Source organism: Mesoplodon mirus (assembly GCF_964341445.2).
Source record: "Mesoplodon mirus genome assembly, chromosome: 20".
NCBI classification, from domain to species: domain Eukaryota; kingdom Metazoa; phylum Chordata; class Mammalia; order Artiodactyla; family Ziphiidae; genus Mesoplodon; species Mesoplodon mirus.
In genome coordinates, this window is record NC_138996.1 from 10,815,798 (window position 1) to 10,828,279 (window position 12,482).

At 40.2% G+C, this 12,482-nt stretch overlaps 1 protein-coding gene across 11 annotated transcripts in view; it reads right to left on the reverse strand.

The window, feature by feature from the left end:
* Positions 1 to 12,482, reverse strand: part of LOC309795809 (disintegrin and metalloproteinase domain-containing protein 5-like) — a 136,767-nt gene that overhangs the window by 60,114 nt on the left and 64,171 nt on the right. For all 11 annotated transcript variants that reach the window (XM_082608573.1, XM_082608581.1, XM_082608575.1 and 8 more), the window contains one exon: positions 6,592 to 6,787. In XM_082608573.1, the coding sequence (XP_082464699.1) occupies positions 6,592 to 6,787 (196 nt within the window). The remainder of the gene's footprint in view (positions 1 to 6,591; positions 6,788 to 12,482) is intronic.

Below are 12,482 nucleotides of genomic sequence, written 5' to 3' on the forward strand. Positions count from 1 at the left end.
CAGACAGGCTACTGAAAGATTCCTGAACCCACAGCAACTCTAGACAGGCCACTAGACATGGCCCTGCCTATAAGAGGGCCAAGACCAAGCTCCACACACCGGTGGGCAGGCACTGGCCCTGCCTTCCAGGAAACCTGCACTAGTCTCTAGACCAGTCGCAGACATCAAACACAAGAAAACCACAATCCCACAGCCTGTGGATACAGCCTGTGCATGGTAGGCCAGACCCTACCCTGGGACCAGCTGTGCCATGGCGCTGCCCACTAGCAGCCCAACAACAAGCTTTAAGACACCCCAGTTGCCATACCCAACTGTATCAGAAATCGACCACTCCCACCAGCAATCTGACACCAGCTCTGGGAACCGTGGGTCCTGAAGCCAGACTCCAGGACCTAACTCTGCCTTGGTAATCCAGCACATTAACCCCAGGACATGGTTTCACCCACCAGTGGGGAAAAACATCCCTGGAGTGTTCTGGACCCTGACTCTGTCCACCAGCGATCCAGCAGTAGATCCAGAGCTCCCTGGGGTTCTGCCGTCAGCTGCCTTGTAACCCGGCCTTACCACCCAGCAGCTGAGTGCCTTCACAAAAGGCAGGGCCTGGCAATCAACCAGACCAGGGGCCAACCAAGCCTACTACACCTACCACATCGTCAGTCCACCACAAAAGAAGGGCCCACACAGTTCTCTTAGGGCAAATCCATAGAGCATATGGCTTGGCTATCAAGAGGGGTGTGCACTGCTAAGACACATAAGACATCTCCTACAGAAGTCCACTTTTCCAAGGTCAAGAAATGTAACTAACCTACCACACAGACAAAAATACAACAGCAACTTAAACAAAATGAGGCAGCAGAGAAACATATTTCAGATGAAGGAGCAAAATAAAACCCCAGAAGCACTAAGTGAGGTGAAGACAGGCAACCTATCCAAGAAAGAGTTCAGAGTAATGATTGTAATGATGATAACAGAACTTGGGATGGGAATGGATGTACAGAGTGAGAAGTCAGAAGTTTTTAACAAAGAGTTAGAAAATATAAAGAACAACCAAAGAGAGATGAAGAATACAATAACTGAAATGATGGGCTTCTCTGGTGGTGGAGTGGTTAAGAATCTGCCTGTCAATGCAGGGGACATGGGTTCGAGCCCTGGCCCCGGAAGATCCCACATGCTTCAGAGCAACTAAGCTCGTGCACCACAACTACTGAGCCTGCACTCTACAGCCTGCAAGCCACAACTACTGAAGCCTGGGCACCTAGAGCCCGTGCTCTGCAACAAGAGGAGCCACCACAATGAGAAGCCCACGCTCTGCAACGAAGATTAGTCCCCACTCGCCGCAACTAAAGAAAGCCCGCAGGCGGCAATGAAGATCTAACACAGCCAAAAATAAAATAATTTTTTAAAAATAACTGAAATGAAAATACACTAGCAGGAATCAATAGTAGACTAAATGAGTCAGAATAACAAATAAGTGAGCTGGAAGACAGAGTAGTGGAAATCACTTGTGCTGAAAAGAAAAAAGAATGAAAAGAAATGAGGACAGTTTAAGAGACCTCTGAGACAACATCAAGCACATAATATTCGCATTATAGGGGTCCCAGAAGGAGAAGAGAGAGAGAAAGGACCTGAGAAAATACTTGAAGAAATTATAGCCAAAAACTTCTCTAACATAAGAAAGGAAACATTTGCTCAAGTCCAGGAAGCACAGAGAGTCACATACAAGAGAAACCCAAGGAGCAGCATGCTGAGACACATATTAATCAAACTGCCAAAAATTAAAGACATAGAAAAAAGCAACATATTAAAAGCAACAAATAACATAGAAGGGAACCCCCATAAGGCTATCAGCTGATTTTTCAGCAGAAACTGCAGGCCAGAAGGGAGTGGCTCAATATATTTAAAGTGATGAAATGGAAAAACCTACAAAGAGAATACTCTACCCAGAAAGGCTCTCATTTAGATTTGACGGAGGGAGCAAAAGGTCTACAGACAAGCAAAAGGTAAAAGAGTTCAGCACCACCAAACCCACTTTACAAAAAATGTTAAAGGAACTTCTCTAGGCGACAAAGGAAAGGCCACGACTAGAAACAAGAAAATTACAAAATGAAAAACCTCACTGGTAAGGTAAAGGTACAGTAAAGGTAGGAAATCATCCACACACAAAGCTAGTATGGAAGTTAAAAGACAAAATAGTAAAATCATTTATATCCACAATAAGCAGTTAAGGGATACACAAAACAATTAGATATAAAATATAATATCAAAAGAATTCAGAGAAATCAGTAATTGCAAGGGGAGGAAAATACAAATACAGGATTTTTAAAGTGTGTTTGAAATTAAGAGATCAGCAACTTGTAACAATCACGAATATATATAGACTGTTATACAAAAATCTCACAGTAACCATGAACCAAAAATTGATATTAGATATACACAAAAAAGAAAAAGGAATCCAAATATAACACAAAGATAGTCATCAAATCACAAGAGAACAAAAGAAGAAGAAAGGACCAAAAAGACTGAGAAAGACAAACCCACAACAATTAACAAATGGCAATATGAATATACATATCGATAATTACCTTAAAGGAAAAGGAATAAATACAAAAACAAGACCCAGTATTGTGAAGGCACAAAAACAGACACACAGAACAGTATAGAAAGCCCAGAAATAAACCCATGCACTTATGGTCTACAATAAAGGAGACAAAAATATACAACAGAGAAAAGACAGTCTCTTCAATAACAGGTGGTGCTAGAAAAACTGGACAGCTACCCGTGAAAGAATGAGATTAAAATATTTTCTGGGCTTCCCTGGTGGCACAGTGGTTGAGAGTCTGCCTGCCGATGCAGGGGACATGGGTTCGTGCCCCGGTCCAGGAAGATCCCACATGCCGTGGAGCAGCTGGGCCCATGGGCCATGGCCGCTGAGCCTGCGCGTCCAGAGCCTGTGCTCAGCAACGGGAGAGGCCACAACAGTGAGAGGCCTGCGTACCGCAAAAAAAACACAAAAAACCATTTTCTCACACCAGATACAAAAATAAACTCAAAATGGATTAAAGACCTACATGTAAGACTGGATACCAAAAAACTCCTAGAGGAAAACATAGAACACTATTTGATATAAATTGCAGGAATATTTTTTTTTGGATTCATCTTCTAAAACAAAGGAGATAAAAGCAAACATAAACAAATGGGACCTAATTAAACTTAAAAGATTTTGCACAGCAAAGGAAAACATAAACAGAATGAAAACACAACCTACAGACTGGGAGAAAACATTTGCAAATGATATGACAGATAAGGGGTTAATATCCTACATATATAAAAAGCTCAGACAACTCAACATTAAAACAAACAAACAACCTGATTAAAAAATGGGCAGAAGAACTGAATAGAAATTTTCCCCAAAAAGAAATGCAGATGGCCATCAAGTACATGAAAAGATGGTCAACATCACGAGGGAAATGCAAATCAAAACCACAGTATCACCTCACACTGGTCAGAATGGCTATCATCAAAAAGAAAATGAATAACAACTGTTGGGGAGGATGTGAAGAAAAGGGTATTGGTGGGAAAGTACACTGGGGTAGCCACTGCGGGAAACAGTATGGAGGTCCTAAAAAACTAAAAGTAGAACTACCATATGACCCAGCATTTCCACTCCTGGATATATATCCAAAAAAACCCCCCACAAAAACATTAATTCAAAAAGACACAAGCCTCCCAATGTTCACAGAAGCACTATTTACAATTGTCGAAGCAACCAAAGTGTCCATCAACAGATGAATGGATAAAGAAGATGTGGTGTATGAGTACGCATACACACACACACACACACACACACACACAATGGAATACTACTCAAACATAAAAAAGAATGAAGTTTTGCCATTTGCAATAACTTGGATGCACTTGGAAGTCACTGTTAACTGAAATAAGTCAGAGAAAGACAAATACTGTGTGACATCACTTATATGTGGAATCTAAAAAATATATCAAAGTAGTGAATATAACAAAAAAGAAGCAGACTCACAGATACAGAAAACAAACTAGTGGTTACCAGGGGGACAGGCAAGGGGAGAGGGTCAATATAGGGGTAGGAGGTTAAGAGGTATAAATTAGGTATAAAATAAGCTACAAGGATATATTGTATAACATGGGGAATATAGCCAATATTTTATGGTAACTATAAAAGTAGTATAAACTTAAAAAGTGTGAATTGCTATATTGTACACCTGTAACATATAATATTACTGTATATCAACTATACTTCAATTAAAAAATTAAGGAGAGTGAAAATCTCTCCAGACAAACAAAAGCTGAAGAAGTTGATGATCACTAGACCTGCCATATATGAAGTGCTGAAGTGAGTGACATCAGCACTGTGTTGGCATAAGGGATCCTTCCTTTTTGTCCGCCTGCTTAAAAAAAATCCACATATATTTACTACCTATGAATTCTATTTTAGATGCTCATGAAAGCACAGAGGATGGGAGGAAAGAGTTCCCAAGCTTCAAGAAATTAAAGATTTAGATCTAACTATACAAAATATGATGGTACAATGGTAAAACACTAATTGCTAATGGGCTTCAGAGTAAGGAAATTATGCAATGAAGCTTTAAAAAATATGGAGTTGGATTATTTTAAAGAAATTTTAAAAGAGGTAGGTACTAAATATCAAATAAATTGGTTTTTGTTTTCTACAAATTTTTATTGTGTTAAAATACACATAAAGTTTACCATCTTAATTATTTTTAAGTGTTCAGTTCAGTGGTTCATTGTACATTCACATTGTTGTGCAACCATCACTACCATCCATCTCCATAACTCTTTTTATCTTCTAAAATGGAAACTTTATACCTATTGAATAACAACTCTCCATTCTTCCCTTCCCCAAGCCCCAGCTACCACCATTCTACTTTCTGTATCTGCAATATTGATGATTAAGTACCTCCTTTCAGTGGAATCATACAGCATTTGTCTTTTTGTAACTGGCTTAGTTCATTTAGCATAATGTCCTCAAGGTTCCTCCATGTTGTACTTTGTTGCAAAATTTCCATCCTTTTTAAGGCTAAATAAGATTCCATTGTTTATATACACCGCAGTTTGCTTTATCCATTCATCCATTGATGGACATTTGGGTTGCTTCCAAGTTTTAGCTATTGTGAATAATGCTGCTATGAACATGAGTGCATAAATATCTCTTCCAGACACTGCCTTCAATTCTTTTGGGTATACCCAGAAGAGGACTTGCTGGGTCATATGGTAATTCTATTTTTAATAATCCGAGGAATCGCCATACACAGAATAGTGGTGATGCCATTTTACGTTCCCACCCACAGGGCACAACCGTTGCAATTTTTCCACATCCTCATCAACATTTGTTGTGTTCTGGTTTTTTGACAGCAGCCATCCTAATGGGTGTGAGGTGGTATCTCATAGTTTTGATGTGCATTTCCCTAATGATTAGTGATGTTGAGCTTCTTTTCATATGCTTATTGGCCATCTGCACGTCTTCTTTAGAGAAATATCTATTCACGTCATTTGCCTGTTTTTGAATCGGGTTGTTTGTTTTCTGTTGCTGAGTTTTAGGAGTTTTCTATGTATTCTGGATATTAATTTCTTATCAGATGTACGATTTGCCAATATTTTCTCTCAGTGGAACTACAAAACAGCCAGAAAGCAATTAATGAGATGGCATCTGGTAAGTCCTTATATTTGGGGTCAGATCATTCTTTCTTATAGGGGCTGTTTTGTGCATGGTAGGATATTTAGTAGCAACCTGGACTTCCACCCTCTAGAAGCCAGTATCAGTTCCACCCCAGCCGTGAAAACCACAAAGGCCTGCAGGCATTGTGTCTGGAAGGAAAAGGCCATGAATGCTGCTAAAAATGCTGAAGTACACAGGATCCCACACCCCTCACAGCAAGAAATGCCCAGCCTAAGATATCCACAGTGCTGAGGTGGAGAAACCCTGACGTAACTGTTCGTTTTGCACTAACATTGCTTTATGTGTCAAAACAAAAAGAGCAATGTTCTCCTGGCATCAGCAAGATGACTCCTTAGGAAATAACATTCCTTTCTCAATCCTGTAAGGGTTCACAATGAACCACTACTTGTCTTCTACATGCAGATCTGGACTATGTATACTGTCAGTATGTTACTTTCATGTATAACCCTTTGTCTTGAAAACATATATAACTGTGCCTTGACCTCTAATGGGCAGAACAGTTCTCAGAGCTTTTTGGAAGACTATCTCCTGGGTTATAATCCTCAGACTGGCTTGAATAAAATTCTCTATTTCTTTCTTAGGTTGACTATTACTTAATTTTTTTGTCAATATAATCTTCCAAGAAGCTGCATTTCCACTTGAGGTTTCTCCCTTGTGCAAATATGGACTCCTTATAAATTCAGAAGTTTTTTCTCAGAATCAAGAAAATTTTACTTCCTTTAACACTAATATACATTAGGCCTACAAACAGGATACACTTATCTTAAAATTACACTTACATTTTTGTTTTATAGCATTAAATAACAGAGCTTGGATCATCAGAATTTAGGAACTAAGAAGAAAATTGTGTTCGTTACCTCCTCCAATTAATTTTCTGCACTGTCTGGTAAACGACCGACATCGTCCTCTATAACAGAAGGAGTCGCCCGAATCACAACTCTGTCCATCACGTGCATAAGTGTCAGGCACACAGTGTGCGTTATTCCCATCACAGAATTCTAGAAAATCACATTCATCAACTGGTTGCCTACAAGGTGTATTAACTGGTTTTATCTGGAAGAGAAAAGAAACATATGAAAAAGTTACATACAAATGATACCCAAGTTTTCTTTCTCTTCAGGCTTGAAGTTTCCATCCATTTTTTTCTAACTTGCTAAGAGCAATGAGGAAATTGCCTTCTTGTTAACTACTTAAGCATTGCACAGACATTTAGGTGATTGAATTTGTTGTGCGCAAAGGAGTGGGAGATATGAGAAATTCAAAGATAAGCAGACTACCATAATTATAAAAAAGAAAGAAAGTAGAGCTAAGTAATTATTATAAAAATTACTTTCAACCCACTAAGGATATGCTCACATGGGCAGACTCTGGTTTCTCCAAATGCCATCCTTAAAGCAGAAATCAGCAACCACTTAACAAAACAATAAATATGCCTCATAAACATTTAGAAAAAAGTTTTCATATGAAAGAAAAGAGAGAAGAATTACAGAAACAACCAGAAAGCAAGAAACAAAATATCAATAAGTACATAGCTATCAATAATCCCTTTAAATGTCAAAGAACTAAATGCTGCAATCAAAAGGCTGACTGGATAAAAAAAAAAACAAGACCCATCTATAAGCTACCTATAAGAGACTCACTTCAGAGCTAAAGACATACACAACAATCTCATCTACAATCACATCAAAAAGAATAAAATACCTAAGAATAAATTTAACTAAGGAAGTGAAAGACCTATACTCTGAAAACTATAAGACATTGATGAATACATACAAATAAATGGACAGATATACCATGTTCATGGATTGGAAGAATTAATGTTAAAATGACTGTACTACCCAAAGCAATCTACAGATTGAATGCAATCCCTAGCAAAATACTCATGACATTTTTCTCAGAACTAGAACAAAGAATTCTAAAATGTGTATGGAACCACAAAAGACTCCTAGCAGCCAAAGCAATCTTGAGAGAAAAGGAACTAGAGTTATCACACTCCCTGACTTCTGACTATTTTACAAAGCTACAGTAATCAAAACAGTATGCTACTGACACAAAAACAGGTATAAATCAATGGAACAGAATAGAGAGCTCAGAAATAAATCATACACATATGGTCAATTAATCTATGACAAAGGAGGCAAGAAGGTATACAATGGTGAAACGACAGTCTCTTTAATAAGTCATGTTGGGAAAACTGGACACCTCCACCTAAAAGAATGAAATTTTTGTATATGATGTGTGTATATCACATCATATACAAGAATAAACTCAAAATGGATTAAAGACCTAAATGCAAGACCAGAAACCATAAAACTCCTAGAAGAAAACGTAAGCAGTACACTCTTTGACTTTGAATTTAGCAATATTTTTAATGGATCTGTCTCCTCAGGCAAGGGTATGAAAAGCAAAAATAAAGAAATGGGACTCATTCAAACAAAATCTTTTGCACAATGAAGGAAACCATCAAGAAAACAAAAAGGCAACCTACTGAATGGGAGAAGATATTTGTAAATATGTTTGTTAAGGGGTTAATATCCAAAATATATAATGAACTCATATGACTCAATACTAAAAAAACAAACAAGCAAACAAAATAAACAACTTGATTTTATTTTTTCCCTTTTTTAAAATTTAGTTTTTATTTTAAAATTAAAAAAAAAATTTTATTGGGGTATAGCTGTTTTACAATGTTGTGTTAGTTTCTACTGTACAGCGAAGTGGAGTTCCCTGTGCTATACAGCAGGTTCTCATTAGTTATCTATTTTATACATATCAGTGTACATATGTCAGTCCCAATCTCCCAATTCATCCCACCCCCCCTTTTCACCCCTTGGTGTCCATACGTTTCTTCTCTACTTCTGTGTCTCAATTTCTGCCTTGCAAATAGGTTCATCTGTACCATTTTTCTAGATTCCACATATATACGTTAATATATGATATTTGTTTTTCTCTTTCTGACTTACTTCACTCTGTATGACAGTCTCTACTGGTCAGAATGGCCATCATCAAAAAAATCTACAAATAATAAATGCTGGAAAGGGTGTGGAGAAAAGGGAATCCTCTTGCACTGTTGGTGGGAATGTAAATTGATACAGCCACTGTGGAGAACAGTGTAGAGGTTCCTTAAAAAACTAAAACTGGAATTACCATATGACCCAGCAATCCCACTACTGGGTATATACCCAGAAAAACCATAACTCAAAAAGACACATGCACCCCAATGTTCACTGTGGCACTATTTACAATAGCCAGGTCATGGGAGCAACCTAAATGCCCATTGACAGACGAATGGATAAAGAAGATGTGGTACATATATACAATGGAATATTAATGAGCCATAAAAAGGAACGAAATGGGGTCATTTGTAGAGATGTGGATGGACAACTTGATTTTGAAATGGACAGAGAGCCTGAATAGGCATCTTTCAAAAGAAGACACACAGATGGCCAACAGGCACATGAAAAGATGTTCACTAATCAGGGAAATGCAAATCAAAATCACAATGAGATATCAGCTCACACCTGTCAGAAGAGCTATAGTCAAAAAGGCAACAAATAGCAAATTACAAGGATGTGGAGAAAAGGGAACCCTGGCACGCTATTGGAGGGAATGTAAATTGTTATAGTCACTATGGGAAACTATACGGAGGTTTCTCAATTAAAAATAGAACTACTTTGATCCAGGATATATATCTGAAGGATATAATACCAGTGTCTTGAAGAGGCAGGTGCACCCCCATGTTCATCGCAGCATTACTCACAATAGCCTAGATATGGAAATAACCTAAGTGTCGAGCAATAGATTAACGTATTAAAAGAAATGTAGTGTGGAATAATATTCAGCCATAAAAAATAAGGAAATCTTGCCATTTGCAACAACATGTAGGAACCTGGAGGACATTATGCTAATTGAAATAAGTCAGACAACAGAAAGAGAAATACTGTATAATCTCACATGTGAAATGTAAAAAAGCCAAACTCCTCAAAGCAGAGTGTAGATTGGTGGTTGCCAGTGGGTGCTAGGTGAGGAAAATGGGAAGATGTAGGTTAAGGGTACAAATTTTCAGCTATAAAATGAAAAAAATCTGGGGATCTAACATACTGCATGGTGACTGTAGTTAACAATAATGCTATTATATACTTAAAAGTTGCTAAGATAGTAAATCTTAAATGTTCTCAGTATGTGAAGTGGTGGATGTGTTAACTTTATTGTGGTCATAATTTCACAATACATACTTAGAGCAAATCATTACATTGTACATCTTAAACTAAAGAATTATATGTTGATTATATCAATAAACCTGGGGAAATTTTTTTTAAAGATTAAATCATGCTCTTCTTCCCTTCTTAAGAATATGTGCCGACTTCCGGGTAAGATGGCGGAAGAGTAAGACGCGGAGATCACCTTCCTCCCCACGGATACACCAGAAATACAGCTACACGTGGAACAACTCCTACAGAACACCTACTGAACGCTGGCAGAAGACCCCAGACCTCCCAAAAGGCAAGAAACTCCCCACATACCTGGGTAGGGCAAAGCGGAGAGATTCCCGCACAGAGGATCGGTGCCGAGTGGCACTCACCAGCCCGAGAGGCTTGTCTGCTCGCCCGCCGGGGCGCGCAGCGCTGGAAGCTGAGGCTCGGGCTTCGGTCAGAGCGCAGGGAGAGGACTGGGGCTGGTGGCGAGAACTCAGCCTGAAGGGGGCTAATGAGCCACAGCTAGCCGGGAGGGAGTCCGGGAAAGCTCTGGAGCTGCCGAAGAGGCTAGAGACTTTTTCTTCCCTCTTGGTTTCCTGGTGCGCGAGGAGAGGGGATTAAGAGCGCTGCTTAAAGGGGCTCCACGGACGGGCGCGAGTCGCGACTGAAAGCGCGGAGCCCAGTGACAGGCGTGGGACGCTGGGGCTGCTGCTGCCGCCGCCAAGAAGCCTGTGTGCGAGCGCAGGTCACTGCCCACACCGCCCTTCCGGGAGCCTGTGCAGCCCGCCACTGCCGGGGTCCCGGGATCCAGGGGCGGCTTCCCTGGGAGAACGCACGGCACGCCTCGGGCTGGTGCAACGTCACGCCGACCTCTGCCGCTGCAGGCTCGCCCCGCACTCCGTGCCCCTCCCTCCCTCCTGGCCTGAGTGAGCCAGAGTCCCCGAAGAGGCTGCTCCTTTAACCCTGTCCTATCTGAGCGAAGAACAGACGCCCTCCGGCGACCTACACGCAGAGGCGGGGCCAAATCCAAAGCTGAGACCTAGGAGCTGTGAGAACAAAGAAGAGAAAGGGAAACCTCTCCCAGCAGCCTCAGAAGCAGCGGATTAAAGCTCCGCAATCAACTTGATGTACCCTGCATCTGTGGAATACATGAATAGACAACACATCATCCCAAATTGAGGAACCCGGAGTCAGTGCTGTGCCTCTGAGGTGGGAGAGCCAACTTCAGGACACTGGTCCACAAGAGACCTCCCAGCTCCACATAATATCAAACGGCGAAAATCTTCCAGAGATCTCCATCTCAACACCAGCACCCAGCTTCACTCAACGACCAGCAGGCTACAGTGCTGGACACCCTAAGCCAAACAACTAGCAAGACAGGAACACAACGCCACCCATTAGCAGAGAGGTGGCCTAAAATCATAAAAAGTCCACAGACACCCCAAAACACACCACCAGACGTGGACCTGCCCACCAGAAAGACAAGATCCAGCCTCATCCACCAGAACACAGGCACTAGTCCCCTCCACCAGGAAGCCTACACAACCCACTAAACCAACCTTAGCCACTGGGGACAGACACCAAAAACAACGGGAACTACGAACCTGCAGCCTGCAAAAAGGAGACCCCAAACACAGTAACATAAGCAAAATGAGAAGACAGAAAAACACACAGCAGGAGAAGGAGCAAGATAAAAACCCACCAGACCTAACAAATGAAGAGGTAATAGGCACTCTACCTGAAAAGGAATTCAGAATAATGATGGTAAAGATGATCCAAGATTCTATTTCCCAGATACAAAATCTTGGAAATAGAATAGACAAAATGCAAGAAACAGTTAACAAGGACCTAGAAGAACTAAAGATGAATCAAGCATCGATTAAAAACACAATACATGAAATAAAAAATACTCTAGATGGGATCAATAGCAGAATAACTGAGGCAGAAGAACGGATAAGTGAGGTGGAAGATAAAATAGTGGAAATAACTGCTGCAGAGCAAAATAAAGAAAAAAGAATGAAACGAACAGAGGACAGTCTCAGAGACCTCTGGGACAACATTAAACGCACCAACATTCGAATTATAGGGGTTCCAGAAGAAGAAGAGAAAAAGAAAGGGACTGAGAAAATATTTGAAGAGATTCTAGTTGAAAACTTCCCTAATATGGGAAAGGAAATAGTTAATCAAGTCCAGGAGGCACAGAGAGTCCCATACAGAATAAATCCAAGGAGAAATACGCCAAGACACATATTAATCAAACTGTCAAAAATTAAACACAAAGAAATCATATTAAAAGCAGCAAGGCAAAAACAACAAATAACACACAAGGGAATCCCCATCAGGATAACAGCTGATCTCTCAGCAGAAACTCTACAAGCCAGAAGGGAGTGGCAGGACATACTTAAAGTGATGAAGGAGAAAAACCTGCAACCAAGATTACTCTACCCAGCAAGGATCTCATTCAGATTTGATGGAGAAATTAAAACGTTTACAGACAAGCAAAAGCTGAGAGAGTTCAGCACCACCAAACCAGCTTTACAACAAATGCTAAA